This window comes from Chelonoidis abingdonii, chromosome 2 (genome assembly GCF_003597395.2).
Source record: "Chelonoidis abingdonii isolate Lonesome George chromosome 2, CheloAbing_2.0, whole genome shotgun sequence".
Lineage (NCBI taxonomy): Eukaryota > Metazoa > Chordata > Testudines > Testudinidae > Chelonoidis > Chelonoidis abingdonii.
The window spans coordinates 292,535,260-292,555,508 of record NC_133770.1 but is presented as its reverse complement, the minus strand read 5'-3'; the positions used below and the strand labels follow the sequence as shown (position 1 = coordinate 292,555,508).

Here is a 20,249-nt window from a genome sequence, read left to right as displayed (position 1 = left end):
AGAAATATCGTCCTGGGTCACGGCATGCATTAGAGCTTGCCATGATCTAGCTCACGCCCCTCCAGGCCGGTGACTGCACATTCCACCAGGGCTCAGGCCTCTCGACTGCCTTTCTAGCTCGAGTGGCCTATCCACGAGATATGCCGGGCAGCTACTTGGTCTTCGGTACAACACCTTCACTACCCATTACGCCTTGGTACAACAATCCAGGGACGACGCAGCTCTTGGCTTGGCTGTCTTGCATTCGACAGTGTCTAATCCGACCTACCGCCTAGGTACAGCTTGGATTCACCTACTTGGAATGGATATGAGCATGCACTCGAAGAAGAAAAGACGGTTTACCTCAACCTTGTAACTGTTGTTCTTCGAGATGTGTTGCTCATATCCATTCCACACCCGCCCTCCTTCCCCACTGTCGGAGTAGCTGGCAAGAAGGAACTGAGGAGCGGCCGGGTCGGCAGGGGTATATATCTGGTGCCACAGCGGCGCCACCCCAGAGGGCGCCTGACGACCCACCGGGTGTTGCTAGGGGAAAATTCTTCCGACGAACGTGCACGCGGCGCGCACACATCTACCTACTGGGAATGGATATGAGCAACACATCTCGAAGAACAACAGTTACAAAGGTGAGTAACCGTCTTTTCTTGGACACCCAAAACACCCACAGGCATTAACCCTGATTGTGCACCCAAAACTTCAGTTATGTGACAATGGTATTAAAAATGCTGGTTTGTCTACACCTGTACTCCTAGCATTGCTAGAATATAAGGTCCCAGAGTATCAGTTCGTGACTACATTTTTTAAAAACGCATGAAAATCGTGGACTCTTACATTCATAAGACAAAAGTATAGGGGTAAATGCATAACAGTTGTCTGTACAATGTGATACATTATACTTATATAGAGTCTGTCTTAAAAGGATTTGAAAATGCTTTTCAACGTTTGTCTGTTACCACCTGTGTAAGATATTTTCATAGGAGAGATGGTGATTTGCAAGTGAATTTCCTTACAGAATCTGGTCACTAGCAGGGTGTACAAAAATCAATGATAAAGTTTTAATTTATTTATTTTAAGTTCTAAAAGCAAACCTATTTAAAATTAAATTTGAAATTATGATAACCTAATTTAAGGCTTAATCCTATTAAAATATATTAAAATAACTTAAAGTAAATAAAAATATGCTGTATATCTTTGCTGCTGAAATTTAAAAGAAAGTCAAATCACTGAACTGATAGAGGTCCCTGGATAAGGACCTGGAACCAGAATTGTTTGAAGTACTTCTGATGGCAATAGCCTCTTCTGCAGGCACAGAGAGTGTGTTCTTCTTTTCAGTTTGTTCTACTAGTTCAGTTCAATGACTGGTTACTTCAAAGTTAAGAAACCAATTGAGAGTTGAGAAAGCAGAGATGTTAGTTTTCCTGTTTCAATCTATAAATAAAACCTAGATGTGAGAAGATGAGATCCACTAGTTCTAAAATCTTGAAGGACATGGGTGTGACCAGAAAGAATCTGTTCAATTTACTAACTTTGAAAAAATAAGTTAGTTTTAAATGTAAAACATGTTTTGATATACACTATTATCTTATGTACCTAGCACATTTTCAGGTAGATTTATTTAAAAAAAATTAAAATGCTGTTTTTGTGCATTTTTAATAGAACTCTAATTTTCATCCAAATAGAGCTTGACATGAGTCACATCTAAAAAAATTAATCATTTAGTAAATAATGAATGAATCATTCTCCATTTTCTAACATTTAAAAAAAAAAAAAAGAGGAATCTGTATAAATCATAGAATCATAGGACTGGAAGGGACCTCAAAGGATCATCTAGTCCAGTCCCCTGCATTCATGGCAGGACTAAGTATTATCTAGACCATTCCTGACAGGTGTTTGTCAACCTCCTCTTAATCTCCAATGATGGAGATTGCACAACCTACCTAGGCAATTTATTCCAGTGCTTAACCATGCAGACAGTTAGGAAAATGTTCCTAAATGTATGTTAATCTAGATTATTGCGTGAATAATATATTTAGATACAGTACATCCTAGCTAAAAAAGTGCCAAGTTTTAGTATAATGGTTGTATTTAGCTGTAAATTAACATGTTCTAATGATAACCAACCAATAAGAGTCAACCTTTGTTTAGGAAAATAATTAAAGCACAAATACAAAACAAGATTGAAATTAGTGATTTTAAATCAAGGTTTCCTGCTGGCTGATTTCAATCATCATTAAAATTGGTCATTTACATCACTTTGATTTAAATCAATCCACCCTGGTCACTGAACTTTTTTGTAGTTAATCTCATCATGAAGCAAATAGTTTCAGGACAAATTGGCTCTCTTCTCCCTTGAAATAGGCTATCATACTTCAGTCTTTGGAGTCTTCAGTGATTGTCTTCTGGATAACCTGCCAGGATTAAAGACAAATGGCTGTGCAGTAGAAGTCATTCCAGCTTTGCCAAGGCTGCAGATCAGTACCTCTCTACCAAGGTAAGAAATTGAATTAGGTACAGATTTCATTTTTGGTAAACTAGAAAGTGTTGTATTGGTTATAATACTGTTTCTGGCTATACAGATTCACTTTTTATAACATGGGTATGTAATTACTGTATTTATAATACAATATAGTCTAATTTAATGAAGTAAGACATGTACATTAAAATCAAAGTGGCTTGATATTGGGTTTGTGCCGTTATTTGCTCTTTGGGTAATAGAGATTAGCTCAATGGTTTGAGCATTGGCCTGCTAAACCCAGGATTGTAAATTCAATCCTTGAGGGGGCAGTTTGGGGCAAAAATCTGTCTGAGGATAGGTCCTGTTTTGAGCAGGGGGTTGGACTAGATGACCTCCTGAGGTCCCTTCCAACCCTGATATTCTGTGATACTATGATAAAACTGAAAAAATAAATTGTCTCAATTTTTCACTTTGTTTTTTTAAAACCCTAGAAATATTAGTAATGTCAAGTCTGGTCTTCCTTGACTTTACTGGTTGACATAGTGTGGTATCAGAGTATATACTGAGAGATCTCATACTTGAATTGAAGAGGAGTGATGTTGAGTCTTTAACAAGTTTCTACCAAGTTTTCATTGGCACTAGTGTTAAATAGGTGACTGTATACAACATTTTGAGTTTGGACCAGGGTGTTCCTAAAATTCCTTTCTTTTTCATTAACTTCGGAGAAGGAGTCTCATTTCATTCTGACTATCTAGTCAAGCAAAGTCTTCAGTATTAAATTGTATATATTGTTTTTTCACCAAGCTGTACGTTTGGCTCACTGTGAGCACTCATTAAAATGTTACGTTAAACATTGTTTCTAATTAATGATTTTATTGTAAATGGTTTTATTTTGTGTCTGTGTCCAGCAAAATGTATGAATTTAATCTCCCAGGCTCATTTTAAGGTGTTATGAAGGTTTCCTTTGAGGATGAGGACTGAGGTCAGGTTTGGAAAGATGATTTTGTGAAAATTGTTCGCTCATAGGTAATTTTGTATTTAATCATTTTTCTGTATGAGTTTATTTGAGAGCATAGTGATTGTCTGGTTTCATCCACATAGATGTGTTATTTAGTGCGCTGGATGAGGTACATCACATGTGATAGGCATGTGTAGGATCTTGAAAGGTTTGTTGTGAGTGGGTATTGATCATCATAGCAGTGGAGGAGATGTCTTCAGGTTTTGTATCTGTTGTTCAGGCAGGGTCTGGTGCCACTTTGAGTTGGTCTGTCCTGGTCTGTGGGGAGTTAGTTTCTGATGATGAGCTTGGAGAGGTTGGGAGTTGTTTGAACCCCAGAAGAGGGGGTTCAGGAAAGATTTCTTTCGGGAAGTGGTCCCCATGAAGTATGCGTTGCAATTGTTTAATGATACCCTGGATCATTAAACAATTTAATGCTAGACACTAAAAATCATTGTCTTAAAAAGATTCTGGGTGTATGGTTTGTTACTATAATCTGTAACCCACAAAGAGCCCCCCCCTTTTTTCCCTTCTATGACTATAGGATTGTTAACAGGCCACATGACCTTGAATGGTCCCTTAGAATATGTGTTAACTACTTATGCTAAACAATCTGTTCAACCTTGTATTTATCTGTGACACTGAGTACCTTTCCCAGATCTGAAGAAGAGTTCCATGTTCTCTTTTTTACCAAAAGAAGACAGTCCTATAAAAGATATTACCTCACCTGTCTTGTCTCTGAAACATACATAGGCTACTTGAGCGTCAAATATGGATACGTATTCTGAAATACCTCAAAAACCTACTGTGAATCATGTTTTTCTGTGAAGGCAACCTTGACATAATTTAACAAACAAGGATATTAAAAGTGTATGTGAATTTTAAATTGCAGAACTCAGATTTACCACCAAATTTACCAACTCAATTCCTTTTGCCCTCACATCCTTGTTCTCCTCTATCTCCTTTCCATCAATATGAAAAATTTTCAGTTTCCTCAAAAACCTTAACCTTGCCTCTCTCTCTTGTCCTGTAGTCCTTCTCCCATCAAATTTAAAGCTCCTTAAATAGTCAATTTACATTCGCTGTTTGAACTCCTCTCATCAAATTCCCTCCAGTATCCACTCCAATCTGTCTTGTGCCGTCTACACTCCTCTGAAGTTGCATTTACCAAGTTCTCCAGTGACATCTTCCTAGTTCATTTGAAAGTATTTACCCTATCCTCCTTGATCCTTGCACTACTTCAGTACCATACAACAGCTATTAATTTCAGTAATTGCTGTTACAGAAATTCTTGGAGAATCATTTGGAGAAATCTTATCTCTGAAAATTCATATTCAGACAAAGATATTTTTCCTAGAGTATATTAAAGCATTGATGAATAAATCATCCATTATTTTCCATACACTATGTGAAACACACACAAACCATTATTTCAGAAATCTTCAGTCATTTAACTTCTTAGTAATAGTGACTTAAGCAAACAGCTGCTTTCTGAGTGAACTCGTGGTGACTGCATGGTCAGTCAGTCACTCCTGCTCTTCTCTATTTAAAGTGCTTGTTCATGTCTGTTCCATGCTAGGTGTGTGTGTGTCACATGCACTGTTGTTGGAGATTTTCCCCTTAGTGGTATCTGTTGGACTGGCTGTGGTGTCCTCTGGAGCCATGTGCATGCACTGGTATAAGGAGCCCCGCACCCTCTCAGTTCCTTCTGCCCACCCATGACAGTTGCTGGAACACCCTTTCATGAACATGAGAGGCCATAAACTGGGTCAGACCAAAGGCCCATCTAACCCAGTAACCTGTCTTCTGACAGTGGCCAATGCCAAGTGCTTCAGAGAGAATGAACAGGACAGTTAATTGTCAGGTGATCTATCCTGTCACCCATTCCTAGCTTCTGGCAGACAGAGGCTAGGCACATAGTCCTGGCCCATCCTGGCTAAAAGCCATGGATGGGTCTATCCTCCATGAATTTATCTAGATCTTTTTTCAACCCTGTTTTCGTTTTGATTTAGCAAGGCTCTTCCCAGTGGTTTCAGACTGTTTCTCTGTTCATGGTGTGAATAGTTTAGTGTATATAGTTTTTTGCAAGTTGTGATAGTATGTATGGTTAGTGTATATAATTCTTATCGTCGAAGGACTCTGTCTCAGGGGTCAAACATGTCCTGGTCCCCGGGCTTTAAGTCTTGTGCCTCTTGTGGCAAACCTATGCCTGTGAGTGACTCGCACTCGAGGTGCTTAAAATCCTTGGGGGAAACTCACATGAAGGACAAGTGCAAAATCTGTTGAGACTTCAGATCCCACACTAGGTATTACAGGGGGATCACACTCAAGGCTATCCTCCTGGAAACTGCCCTCAGACCTGTATCAGAGCTGATCCAATTTGGTGCTAAGAACTTCTGCGTCAGTACGAAGCTCTCTACTGGCAATGTTCTCCATCCCCAATGCTGCAGAAGCAGCACAAAAAGCAGTGCACCGAGAGAGGGTGCTCACCAGTGCAAAAGAGACAAGTGAGGAGAGTGAGCGAGACTTGTGCTGGGCTGCCTGTCTACCCCTGGACCTATGTTAGCACAGTCGACTCCACCAAGGGAGTTGAATGTGGTGCAGGATCCTCTGCTGACACCAGAGAGCTACCTCAGTAACAGTGTACTGATGATGCTGTTGACCCTATAGATATATCAGTCAGCTTGGGACCTTTTCTCTCTTCCGGTCCCTCTAGCCCCACTGGGGACTCTACCAGCTCCAGCATCCAGAATCAGGAGGGAACAGGGTGCATCAGGTGCCTTACTGGCACAGGGTCCCCTGGCACCATCCAGTGGCAAGCCTCTCCTGATCCCGTTGTCCCACTTGTGAACAGTACAGGTTCCTGGAGTCCTAGCACCATGTGGAAGTGGGTACTGCTCCACCGTGGTCACCCAGAGAGGAATCCTTTTTGGAGTCCAAAGGGGAGTCCTCTGTACTAATGAAAGCCCATCATTGATACCATTCTATGCCCCATTGTGCTTCACTGCTGGTCTTCTAGCGGGTGTCTGGTCAGCGGGTCGCTGGCCGGTACAGTGACCACACTGGAATCCCAGGTGTGTTTTCCGCAGCACAGAGGCCTGAATTCCAGCACTTATACTCTGTCGCCTCTTGCAGATGGGCTGCCACTCCTTCCTGCTTGGCACTCGATTCAGACTCTGGCACCGACCGTGGTACCAAAGTCCAGGAGATGCCTCCAGTGGACATAGTTGAGGGAGAGGAAGGAGCCCCTGCCCTGCTGCAAGTCACCTTCTTGTTCTCCCCAGATGACATTGTTGCGGGTCCCAGCAGCTTACTTCCCCGGGACCATTTCAGGGCCCACCAGGACCTTCTGAAGGGGGTCACTTCAAACTTGGACTTGGAGCTCAAAGAGACATCACTCAGCCTTCCTGTTATCCTGGCTGCAGCAGCTCTATCCAGAGTAGCCCTGCCCATCAGTGAGGTGGTGATGGGACCTGTCAAGGCCCTATGGCAGATTGCTTCTTCTCTGGCCCCCACATCAAAGAGGGCAGAGAAAAAGTGTTGTGCCAGCCAACAGGATTGACCATCTGTACTCTCACTCTCCCCTGGACCTCCTGGGTGTCTGGCTAACAAAAGGCACAGGCAGAGACAGTTGTGTGCTACCCCGGAACAGAAGGACTCTGAGAAATTGGACCTTTTCAGAAGAAAGTATTCCATAGGTAGCCTCCAGCTGCGTATTGCCAATCAGCAGGCTGTGCTAGGGACACACGATTTTAATCTGTGGGACTCCCTGACAAAGTTCAAAGACTCCCTGATTCAAGAGGCAATGCAGGAGTTTCCGGTCCTCCTAGAGGAGGGTAAGAATATGGCTAAGACCTCTCTCCAGGTGGTTTTGGATGCTGCTGACTTGGTGGCCTGGACAGTGGCCTCTGGTCACCATGAGGTGCTGTTCCTGGCTCTAATCCTCTGGCTTTCTCCAAGAGGTCCAACAATCAATCCAGCATCTCCCATTTGAAGGTTCCTCTTTTTATCTTGGAGCAGATGAGCATGAGACTTCATGGACTGAAGGACTCAAGGGCTACACTATGATCCCTAGAGCTGTATGGTCCGTCTGCCTCTAGAAAACACTTCAGACCCCAGCAGCCTCCTTGGTTCTCAGGACCTCCAAGTCATGAGCCCTACAAAAGAAAATGCTGAGGTTTATAAATGGCATCAACCATTCCCATCTACCTTAGCCTAAGCAGGTCTTCTTAAGGTATGCCCAAGAGCTCTATACCAGTCGCCATTTCAGATCTGCCCCCCCCTTTCATTTTTGGTCTGTCTGTTGCTATTCAGCCTGGCTTAGGGATCTTTAACATCTGACCAGTGGGTCCTGAGCATAGTGACAGTTGGGTATACCCTTCATTTTTTATCCATCCCATCTTCCATCCCTCTTCAGGGACCCTTCTCATGAGGCGCTCCTTTCCCAGAAGGAGCAATCTTTCCTTTGTATGGGAGCTTTGGAGGAAGTTGCTCAGTACTTGAGTGGGAAAGGGTTTTACTCCCAGTATTTCCTAATCCCAAAGGCAAAAGACAGGGTCTGACCCATCCTGCACCTGTGTTGCCTGAACAGATATCTCAAACAGATTTAGTATGGTCTCTCTGGCCTCCACCTCCGCCCCCCCCCTTGGACCCAGGTGGCTGGTATGCTGCCCTTGACTTAGGAGTGGTTCTCAAACTTTTCAGATTACTGTACCCCTTTTTTAGGAGTCTGATTTGTCTTGTGTAACCCCACATTTCACCTAACTTAAAACTTAACTTAACCTACTTGCTTACAAAATCAGATGTAAAAATACAAAAGTGTCAGAGCATACTATTACTGAAAATTTGCTTACTTTTTCATTTTTACTATATACACCTCTACCCTGATATAACATGACCCAATATAACATGAATTCAGATATAACGCGGTAAAGCAGCGCTCCGGGGACAGGGCTGCGCACTCCGGTGGATCAAAGCAAGTTCAATATAATGCGGTTTCATTTATAACACGGTAAGATTTTTTGGCTCCTGAGGACAGTGTTATATCGGGGTAGAGATGTAATTCTAAAATAAATCAGTTGGAATATATATATATTGTACTTACATTTCGGTATACAGTATATAGAGCAGTATAAAGAAGTCATTTGTCGATATGAAATTTTCATTTGTACCGACTTTGCTAGTGCTTTTTACGTAGCCTGTTGTAAAACTAAGCTAATACCTTCATAAGTTGATGCACCCCCCTGGAAGACCTTTGCATACCTCCAGGTGTACAGTTACCCATGGTTGAGAAACACTGACTTAAAGGACACATAATTTTGCACCTCTGTCTTCCATGGTCATAGAAGATTTCTCAGGTTTGTAGTGGGTCATAGCCACTACCAATTCACTGCTCTTAGCTTTGGTCTATCGGCAGCCCCGAGGGTTTATACAAAGTGTATGATGATTATAGCAGCCTTCCTCAGATGGCGAGGTGTTCAGGTTTACCCGTACCTCAACAACTGACTGATCAAAGGTCAGTCGCAGGCTCAAGTGCCAGGGGGCATCAACACAGTCCGAACCACTTTCGGGGTGCTGGGCTTGCTGATTAACAAGCAGAATTCAACTCTTGTTTTGGTTCAGAAAATAGAATTTATTGGGGCTGTGCTCTACTTGACCCAAGATTTGGGCCTTCCTGCTGGAGGCCTGATTCCAGACCATGGCAAACCTGATTTCCAAGGTCATGGCCCACCCAATCATGATTGCTTGAGTGTGCTTCAAGCTATGGGTCACCTGGCGGCTTGCACTTAAGTGATTCAATATGTAAGACTGTGCCTCAGGCACAATATGTAAGACTGTGCCTCAGGCTCTTTCATGTGTGGCTAGAGTCAGTTTAGTCCCCGAGCAGACATCACTTGGACTCAGTACTTACCATTCCTTCACCTGTCTTCACTTCCCTGAGCCAAAGTCAGTAATGATGGGAGATGTCCTTTGTGTCCCTATAGCCATCAGTGTCTTTAGTCTCGGATACGTCTGGCCTAGGATGGGGAGCCCACCTCAACAACCTTTAGTCTCAGGGCCTCTGGTCTGAAGAACTCTTCCTGCATGTAAATGTCAGGGAGCTCAGGGCAGTATGCCTGGCTTTCCAAGTGTTCCTTCCCCAAGTTTCAAGCAAGGTAGTTCAAGTCCTGACAGATAATACAGTGGCCATGTTTTATATCAAAAAGCAAGGAGGGCACTGATCCTCTGCCCTGCATCAGGAGGTGGTTGATCTACGGGACTTCTGTGCAAAACACTCCATTCATCTCGAGGTGTCTGACCTCCCAGGAGCCCGGAACATGTTGGCAGATTACCCCAGCGGGTCCTTCTCTCATCATGTATGGTCCCTTCACCCAGAGGTCGTCAGTGTTACCTTTCAGAGGTGGAGGCCTCCCAAGGGGGACCTGTTCATTGTCAGGCAGAATAGGAAATACCATCAGTTCTGTTTGCTGCTTGGGCACAGCATGGGCTCCCTCTCTGATGCCTTCCTGGTTTCGTGGGCAGATCGCCTTCTGTATGCCTTTCCACCAATCCGCTTGGTTCACAGGTTCTCCTAAAAATCAAATTGGAGAAGGCAAGGTTTATCCTGATAGTACTGGTATGGCCATGCTAGCATTGGTTCGGTATGCTTCTGGATGTCTCAGTGGCAGCTCCACTCTTGCTACCACTCTGCCCTGACTTGATTTCATAAGATCGTGGCTGGCTACTTCACCCAAACCTTGCCTCCCTGAACCTAACTGCATGTCTGAATTGTGAACAAGTCTGCTCTGAACAGATTCAACTGGTCATGCTAAGTAGTAACCTTCCACCAGTGCTACCTACTTGGCCAAGTGGAAACATTTAACTTGTTGGGCCACTGAACAAGACCTCTCTCCATCTAGATTTTCTCTTCAGTCTATCCTGGACTATTTTCTCCACCTAAAGCAGTACAGTTTGGCACTCTCATCTATTAAAGTTCATCAGGCAGCCATCTCAGCCTCCCGTGAATGGCAGATCAGTGTTCTCTCATGAGATGATGGTCTGATTTCTCAAGGTTTTGGAATGACTCTATCCTCAGGTTCACAAACTGACCCCCCTCCCCATGGGACTTAAGCCTTGACAGGACCAGGTTTATGCCCCCGCCTCTTTGAGCCTTTAGCATCATACTCCCTACTACTTCTCTCCTAGAAGGTCACCTTCCAGGTGGTGATCACCTCAGCCAGAGATCAGGGCCCTTAAATAAGAGCTAGCTTACATGGAGTTCTTCAAGGACAGGTTCCAACTGTGCCCCCATCCTGCCTTCTTGCCAAAGTTGATCTCACAGTTCCACAACAACGAGGTCATTTTTCTACCTGTCTTATTACCAAAAGTTCACAAAAGCTGAGGAATGACGGCTTCATACGTTGGATGTTAGGCGGGTCCTCATCTTTTATATTAAGACTAATCCACAGATCCATTCAACTCTTGTAGCAGTAGTGGAAAGGATGAGAGGGTTACCTGTGCCTACCAAAAGTCTCTCATCCTGGATAACTGCCTGTATTTGGGCTTGCTACGAGCAGGTGAACATCCTGTCTTCAGCCATCTTGATCACTCATTCCAGAAGAGCCCAGGCTTTGTCAGCAGTGTTCCTTGTGCAGGTACCAATCTAGGACATCCGCAGAGCTGCAACCTGGTCTACAGTTCATACTTCCGTGTCCCACTGTGCCATCACCAACAGGCCAAAGTGATGCCAGGGAGAGCTGTGTTACAGTCAGTACATCCATGAACTCCGAGCCTACCTTCTAGGGTATTGTCTGTGAGTCTCCTAGCATGGAATGGACATGAGCAAGCCCTTGAAGAAGAAAAACAGTTACTAACCTTTCCTAACTGCTGCTCTTCGAAATGGGTTGCTCATGTCCATTTCATGACCCATCCTGCTACCTTTCTGTCAGTTACTGGCAAGAAGGAACTGAGAGGGTGCTGCAGTCAGTCCAACAGATGCCACTAAGGAACAAATCTCCTGCAACTATGTATGTGGTGTACACACACCTAGCATGGAATGGACATGGGCAACACGTCTTGAACAAGTTTACAAAAGGTTGGTAACTGCTTTTTCTGCCACTAGTGGTGCTACTGCCCTGGTACTGCTCACTAATACTACCACATACCAATGTGCTTATCTGTTCAGGTTGTGAGTGGGTTCTGAGAGCACTCTTGGACATTAGACGGTAGCTCTGCTGTTGGATGAAGTATATCTTTTCCTCCTAATTGCTGAATATAGCAGGGTCTATCTACCTCTCATTCACCTTAGACTCACTCTTATGAGCTGTAGTTGTCTCATATGGAATCCAGGGATCATCCTTACAAAAACAGGCATTTAGATCTTCTAGGGCAGTGGTTTTCAAACTTTTTTCCTCGTGACCCAGTTGAAGAAAATTGCTGGTGACCCAACATAATTATATCTTTTGATTAGTTTTCATAAAATCATCATAATGCAATACATTCCAGTTTAACCCACTTTACATAACTAACACTAGCTTTAGTAAGCCTATGGTAAGGAGTGTGGGAGGTGGCCCAGGGTAGAGCAGAGAATGGGGTGCAGGAGCGAGGGCTCTGTCTGGGGTTGAGGGCTCTAGGATGGAGCTGGGGATGAAGGGTTCAGGGTGCAGGAGGGGCCTCTGGGGGAAGGGTCCCTGTCTCCCTCTGCATAGATGTCAGAGGGAAGGGTCCCTCTCTCCTGGCCAGTAGCAGCGAGCTCCGGAGCCGGGGGAGAGGCCCGCAGCAGCCCTGCATGCCAACTTGCTCCCCTCCCCAGTTCCCACCCACCCCCTACCTCTGTCCTCTCCAGGTACCTGCTATGCAGCCCTTTAGAGCTCCTGCGCAGCAACGATTGTTATAATTTGAATCAGCAAGGTGACCCAGTGCCTGACATTCCGTGACCCGGTACTTTGAAAAACAGTTTTCTAGGGAGCATTCACCCTGGTATCTACCCAGAGTCTGTGTCTCAGCTGAAATATTTTTAAAACTTTATTTTTGTGTTTCACGCCACTCTTAGCTGATATTCAGTAACAAAAGTACTAGATAAACCTCATTAGAAAAATTAGATAACATCTAACCTTTAAAACTCAGTTATTTAGATTGCCATCTTGCTTTTCCCTACCCTTGTACAGTTCAGTTTTGTTATATAAGCAGCAGTTTGTTTAACAAACTCCCACAGCTAGAAGTGAATACTTTTATACCCTTTCAAAACTGTGATTATGAGCTTAGTAGTTCTTGCTCCTAATAGTTCCTGAATATAGTAACCACTAAAAATTAAGCTGGAATTGAAGAGCTGGAGAAGGACTATAAGATGAAGCTAGCTGCGATTATGTGACTTTTTATTTTTAAGGGTCAATATTTTCTGAACTATCAAGGACAAGTTGACTGGATTCCCGGATTTCTGTTATATTTTGTATTGTGGTTAGGTTCTTAAGATGTGATTAATGTTTAACATAGTATTTAATTTGCATATCTATCTTTTGTTTATAGGTCTGCTCACACACTGCAGCCTTCCTCAGGGGATGATATTTCCACCAGTGTATCTGTCCAGCTTTACAATGGAGAGACCCAGCAACTTGTCATTAAATTAGAAAATATTGGAACAGAACCTCTGGAGAAACTAGAGGTCACAGCAAAAACAGTCAACGCAAAAGGTATGTATGCTGGTGTATGATTAGAAAAATCCCTGGCTTCAGGAGAAGCATCTACAAAGTGATTCTGACAGACTGTCTTAGTGGAGTGATGTTTCAGAATTCAAGTAGCCCTCTCCCCTAATAAAGATTGAAGGGATTTATTTAGTTGGACATCAGTGTCCTCTTTGAGAATCAGAAGCAGAAACCTCATCTCTAAAATAATCATTTCTTATTATAATATATAATAGGAGCCAAGGATTGACTAGCTGTAGATACTACATTGACTAAGAGGAAATCAGATAAATGAGATGGTATTTTATAGAGATACAGAATATGCATAAGCAAGATGGTTTATTGAAGAATAATCTTGTTTTAACCCTAAAGTTTCCTTACTTGAAAGACTTACTAGAAGGGAAAAAATGCCTTGCTGCCATTCCTGTCATAGTGTGGAACAAGAAAAAATGTGGAAAAGAACAATAAATAATTTTGTTCATTTCCATATTCTATCTTATGAATTAAAAGGATAGTTGAAAATGAGGAAAGAATAGGATGCAGGCATAAATTTTCCTGTCTCCATGTATTTTTTTCTAAGATTCTGTGCTCTAACCATCTGTGAGGGCATCATTATGAAGATTATATTAACAGAATAAATGTAGAATCAGATGAAAGTAAGTTAGTGTTTTCTTACTATGGAAATAACATACACAACTATAGTTTTTGTTCTTTAATTACATAGTGAGAAAATAAAATTTGATACCTGATGATTTTTCTTTACTGAGTATCCAAGATTGCCATTCCGACATTGGGATTGCCTCTTCTCTGCAGCTTCAGAAAACATGACCTGCTGATCATCTGTGAGGGTCTCTCTGCCTATACTGAGTGTCTCCAGGGAGATTGCATTACAAAGCTGAGAAATATCTTGAGTCATTACTATCATTGTTACTATAAAAATACGTACCGGCCCCAATCTGAGATTGAGATGCCACATTGTTATGCAGTGTGTACACACATAATAAAAAGATGAACTCTACTCAAAGAGCTTAAAATCTTGATAGTGCAAGTGTTGATAGGCACATAATAGTAGCTCTGATATTATCGCTGTGTCTTATCAATTTGTGTAACATAACAGATTAATGTTTTTGAATTAGAAATTTGGGTTTCCATACACAGGGTGGTTTGGAAATGTGAGCTTAGATACTAAGGCAAGAAAAATCATCAGATGTCAATTTTATTTTCCTACATATCCAGCCTTGCCATTCCTACAATAGAATATTTATAGTGTACTAAGCATAAGCATTTAAACCATAAGAAAGAGCTTCTGATACTCATCATTTCCACAGTGTGTAGTATTCCAAGAATTTACTGAGGTGCCACAGTGTACAGCATTACAGAAGAAGCATCTGTTTGGGCTTGGACATCTAAATAACGGTGACAGACTTAGGCCTTGTCTACACTACGGAGTTAAGTCAACTTAAGTTATGTCAACGAGTCACTTTAATAGCATTGATTCTGCATGTCTGCACAGTGCTCCTTGTCAGCAGAGCACGTCCACAGTTGTTGCTCTTGCATTGACAGAGCTATTGCATTGTGGGTAGCTATTCCACTGTGAAACTCGCCACCCTCTGTCACCAGGAGCTCTGGGAACGGATCGTGGTGCATCATGAGGACATGCATGCCATCCGGTGATGCAGTTCTTTCCGACCCATCATTCCATGGGCTTCCTACTTTTTGTGCCATTTTTCAACTGCCATTGTAAACTGTGTGCCTGCCGCGTCTGCGTGACAGCATGGATCCTGAGTTGCTGACCAATCTGGTGATGTGCATTACGAACACAATGTAACTGGTCCTACAGTATTTCATAAGCTGTGAAACAAAGTGAATCGATGATGCCTCGCCTGCTGTCTGCCACGGAAACAAATAATTCAGGATTGCTGCTGGATCTCATGGAGCAGCTTGCCACGATGGACCGTCGGTACTGAGCTAGGGAAACAAGAACTGAATGGTGGGATTGCATTGTGATGCATGTATGGGATGATGAGTAGTGGCTGCAAAACATTCGGATGAGCAAATCCACCGTCATGGAACTGTGTGTGGAGCTTGTCCCAGTACTGCATCTCAAGGACACCAGAATCAGAGCTGCACTCACAGTGGAAAGGCAACAGGCTATCACTGTGTGGAAGCTGGCGACTCCAGACTGCTACAGTCAGTCGCAAATCAATTTGGAGTTGGAAAGTCCTCCATGGTGGTTGCAGTGATGCAAGTGTTCGGGGCTGTTAATTGCCTCCTGCTACAAAGGGCTGACACTCCTTGTAAGGTGCAGGAAATAATTGATGGCTTTGAGGCAGTGGGATTCTCTAACTGTGGTGAGGTGATAGATGGAGCGCATATTCCAGTTTTGGCCCCTGACCATCTTGTAATGGAGTACATCAGTCAAAAGGGCTACTTCTCCATGGTCTTGCAGGCACTGGAGGATTACTGGGGCTGTTTCGCTGACATCAGTGCGGGGTGTTCAGGGAAGGTGCATGATGAAGATGTCTTTTGGAAGACTGGACTATACAGAAAGGTGCATGCTGGGACTTTATTTCCAGACTAGAAGATTTGCATTGGGGATGTGAAAATTCCCTTAGTGATCCTGGGAGACGCTACCTATCCCTTGCTCCTGTGGCTCATGAAGCCTTACACTGGGACCTAGGCAGCAGCAAGGTGCTCTTCAACAGCAGACTCAGCAAGTGTCAAATGACTGTTGAATGTGCCTTTAGTAGATTAAAAGGTCGCTGGCACTGTCTTTTTGGCTGGTTAGACCTCAGTGAGGAAAATATTCCCATTGTCATAGCAGCCTGCTGTACTCTACATAATATTTCCGAAGTGAAGGGGGAAAAGTTTTCCTGGGGTGGACCATTCAGGCTGATCGGCTGGCTGCTGATTTTGGGAAGCCAGATACAAGGGCAATTAAAGGGGCACAGTGGGAGGCTATTAGAATCAGGGAGGCTTTGAAGGAGCATTTTGACAGTGATTCCCAGTAATGTGTCTTTGTGATGCATTTGGCCAGACAGTGATTTTTTTGCCACCTTGAATTACCCCTGTAGTGCTTGTTTCCTGAGTTTTAATTGTACTGAGCAAGTATACCTACCTATAGCCAATGTGTTTCAAAGGCCTGGTCTACACTACAGTGTTAGGTTGACATAAGATGCCTTGCGTTGAGCTAGCTGGGGAAGTATTGTCACTTAAATTTGGCTCCCAATGACGAAGTACGTCTCTATGCCAATTTAGTAAGAACACCTCCTCAAGTGGCATAGAGTCACGGCAATGTAATTAGGTAGGTGCAGTGTCAGTGTAGACGCTGCATTGCTTATGTTGACCGTTACCGGCTTTCAGGAGCCGTTCCATAATGCCTCACACTGACAATACAATTGATACAAGTGCTTCCGGTGAGGACATGCACCACCAGCAGAAGGAGCCAAGCTTACGCAAACAGAAGCGATTTAATAACTGTGATGGCTGTAGCCAACAAAAGTTAGGTTGATACAATTTTGTAGTGTAGGCATTGCATCAGGATAGTTACATTTTGGAATATGTTACCAAGTGTGGTTGTTGAATCTCTTTCAGAACAGATTAAAGACCTATCAGAGATAGTGTAGGTATAATTGATTCTGTCTGAATGTGGGCACTTGGACTAGATGATCTCTTGAGATCCCTTCCAGCCCTGCATTTCTCTGATTTCTGCCTTTTTGTAACAAGGAATTTTAAAATTGCAATAACATCCTCCAGTGAGTCCATAGCATTGGGTACATCACAGCAGCACACCCTTGTTGTCTCGTTAGGTCCTCCCAGATGTTCAGCACCGAGATTAACTTTTTAAAAAAAATCTTTTAGTAGAGGAAAATCCATACATAATATCAAATGTCACTTAAAAGCTTGAGAATGGCTATACTGCTGGCGTGCTTAGACCAATGTCTATCATGCTGACCAATATTATTGTCCTGTTCCCTTGTAGTCCTGTCTGTCTGTGTCCCCTTGTTCTCATTTTATACTTAAATTGTAAAGTCTTTGGGGTAGGGACTATCTTTTTGTTTTGTGTTTGTACAGTGCCTAGCACCTTGGAGCTTCTACTTCTTCCCTTGACCTGTGCCAGGGGAAGTAGAAGGTATTCAAAAGTGAGCTGAGTCTTAGTGCTGGGTCTAAGGCAGGTCCACCCTGGGTTTCTGATTATATGGTGAGAGCCCTGTAATCCTGCTCTGGGTCCAGTTAAATACCTGATATGTGAAAACAAAAAAAAAAGGAGTCTGGTGGCACCGTAAAGACTAACAGATTTATTTGGGCATAAGCTTTTGTGGGTAAAGTGGGTTTTTTACCTACCAAAGCTTATGCCCAAATAAATCTGTTAGTCTTTACGGTGCCACCAGACTCCTCGTTGTTTTTGAGGGGCAGGCCTGCTCAAAACAGGCTCTGCAAATGTTGCTAGGTAGGAGAGAGCTTTCGACCAGGGCTAACTATTTGGCTAAGCTCGAACACTTCACTAGTTAGGCCTCCGAGCAGAATCTTTCTCTATCCTGGTCTTCTCTGTAGTCTATATTGTATGATGATTTCCACCTCTTTTAAGGTTCATTTGGCAGCCATCTTGGTCATCTAGTGGAGGGCAAATCCATTATTCTCCCATGAGATGATGGTCACATTTTTCAAGAGTCTGGAAAGAGTCTACCCTCAGGTTCATGATCTGATTCCCCCAGGGGACTTAAACCTGGTCCTGTCAATGCCCATTGAGCCATTCACATCTTGTTCCATACTGCTTCTGTCTTGGAAGTTCGCCTTTCTAGTGACGATCACCTCGGCCAGAAGAGTCTCTGAGGATCAAAACCCTGACATCAGAACCCCCTTTATATGGTGGTCTTCAGGGACAAACTCCAGCTGCGCCCCCATCTGGGCTTCCTACCAAAGGCGGTGTGTCAATTCCACAACAACCAGGACATTTTTCTTCCGGTCTTTTCCGAAACCTCACAAGACTGCCAAGGAGGTCTGATCCGTATATTACATGTTAGGCAAGCCCTAGACTTCTCTATTGAGAGGACTAAACCCTTCCGCAAGTCTGTGCAACTCTTTGTAGCAATAGTGGAAAGAATGAGAGGGCTGCCAGTATCATCCCAAAGAATCTTGTCCTGAATAATCGTCTGTATCTTGTCTTGCTATTAGTAGGCGAAGGTTCCGTTTCCAGCTATTGTAACCACTCATTCCACAAGAGCTCATAGCTTATCAGCAGCATTCCTTGCACAAGTACCAATCCAGGAAATCTGCAGAGCTGCAGCATAGTTGTCAGTTCATACCTTATTGTCCCGCTATGCTATCACCCAATAGGCCCATGGCGATGCCAGCTTTGGAAGAGTGATATTGCAGTCAGCACGTCCATAAATTCCGAGCCCACCTCCAAAGGTACTGTTTGGGAGACACCTAGCATGGAATGGACATGAGCAAGCACCACTGTGTTCTTGCCTCCCCTACAGTATGGTTTTGGGAAACTGCATCTGCTAAGAGCTGGACCAACAGTTAAGAGGATTTTATTGGAGATTTCCCCCAGCAAACCCCAGTCGTCTTGTTTTGAAATCAATGGTCTTAATGTCTTTTTTTAAGAAAGGAAAAATCTCTTGCAAGAAGACCACCGGAACACTCACTAGATGAGATATTAAAAGCCAAATCTGCTTAAGATATTTTTAGAAGCAATGAGATTTGGAGCGTTATATTAAATCTTGTATCCAGATTTATTATGGATTAATGGGGTAGATTTCAAACAGGTAGATCAGCACATTTTACAGAATATTCCCCACCCCCTGCAGAAGAAAAAAGGTATGATCACTTCTTACTCTTATTTACTACTTCCTTTTGATTTTGAGAAGGGAAAAATTTACTTAAGGTAATTGTGAGTACCCATCAGTCCAGAGACTATAGAAACAGATCAGGTTTTGTATATTTGCAGGCTATGTGCTTTCTGAAGTTCCCATACCAGAACGACTTGAAGACTTTCTGTTGGGTGGGTTGGTAAGCAGTGTTCTGAGCATCAACCTGTTCAGTGTGCCAACTGTGGAGCTCTGCAGTTAGATCCTTTGTTATACCTTTCCAAAACATTTTCTAAATGTGAGCCCAGATCAGACTGAATCCTTCAGTCTCTTTTCAGTTAACAGCGCTGAGTAGCCCTCCATCTTAACGTTGTCATTGTTAGCTAGTCTCTCTCAGTGGTGATTTGTGGACACAATGTCATAAAAAAGAAAAAGGTTACTTAACAAAATAAGCCCTGATTACTAAATATTTTGACTCTGTAGATAAATACCAGTCCTCACTTCCACTTTGGAAACTTAAGGAGGGATGCACCCGGAAATAGAGTAATGGAGGAATTGTTAGGGATTGGAGACTTTTTATGCTCTTGGTTCTAGAATACTGGGACAGACATATACATGCTCCCTTAATGTCAGCTTTTGAAATGGGTTGTATCACAGTTTACCGGTGTATAGGTCTTAGCACAGCTCTTCAGAGATGACATATTTGGAGCACAAATGTTAAATTATTAAACTAATTTTTGCATTTTTTAGTGCAACATTGACTTAATTCATAGATTCATAGACTCTAGGACTGCAAGGGACCTCGAGAGGTCGAGTCCAGTCCCCTGCCAAATACTGTCTAGACCATCCCTGATAGACATTTATCTAACGTACTCTTAAATATCTCCAGAGATGGAGATTCCACAACCTCCCTAGGCAATTTATTCCAGTTTTTCCACCCTGACAGTTAGGAACTTTTTCCTACATGTCCAACCTAAATCTCCCTTGCTGCAGTTTAAGCCCATTGCTTCTTGTTCTAGTCATTAGGCTAAGGTGAACAAGTTTTCTCTCTCCTCCGGATGACACCCTTTTAGATACCTGAAAACTTCTATCATGTCCTCTCTGTCTTCTTTTTCCAAACTAAAACAAACCCAATTCTTTCAGCCTTCCTTCATAGGTCATTGTTCTCAAGACCTTTAATCATTCTTGTTGCTGTTCTCTGGACCCTCTCCAATTTCTCCACATCTTTCTTGAATGCTGGTGCCCAGACATGGACACAATACTCCAGTTGAGGCCTAACCAGCGCAGAGTAGAGCAGAAGATGACTTCTCGTGTCTTGTTTACAA

General features: G+C 43.1%; 1 protein-coding gene across 2 annotated transcripts in view; it reads left to right on the top strand.

The window, feature by feature from the left end:
* The window catches only part of TRAPPC9 (trafficking protein particle complex subunit 9), a 908,789-nt gene that overhangs the window by 170,738 nt on the left and 717,802 nt on the right, over positions 1-20,249 (top strand). For both annotated transcript variants that reach the window (XM_075063274.1, XM_075063275.1), the window contains exons 14-15: positions 2,359-2,491; positions 12,957-13,120. In XM_075063274.1, coding sequence (XP_074919375.1) covers positions 2,359-2,491; positions 12,957-13,120 — 297 coding nt within the window. The remainder of the gene's footprint in view (positions 1-2,358; positions 2,492-12,956; positions 13,121-20,249) is intronic.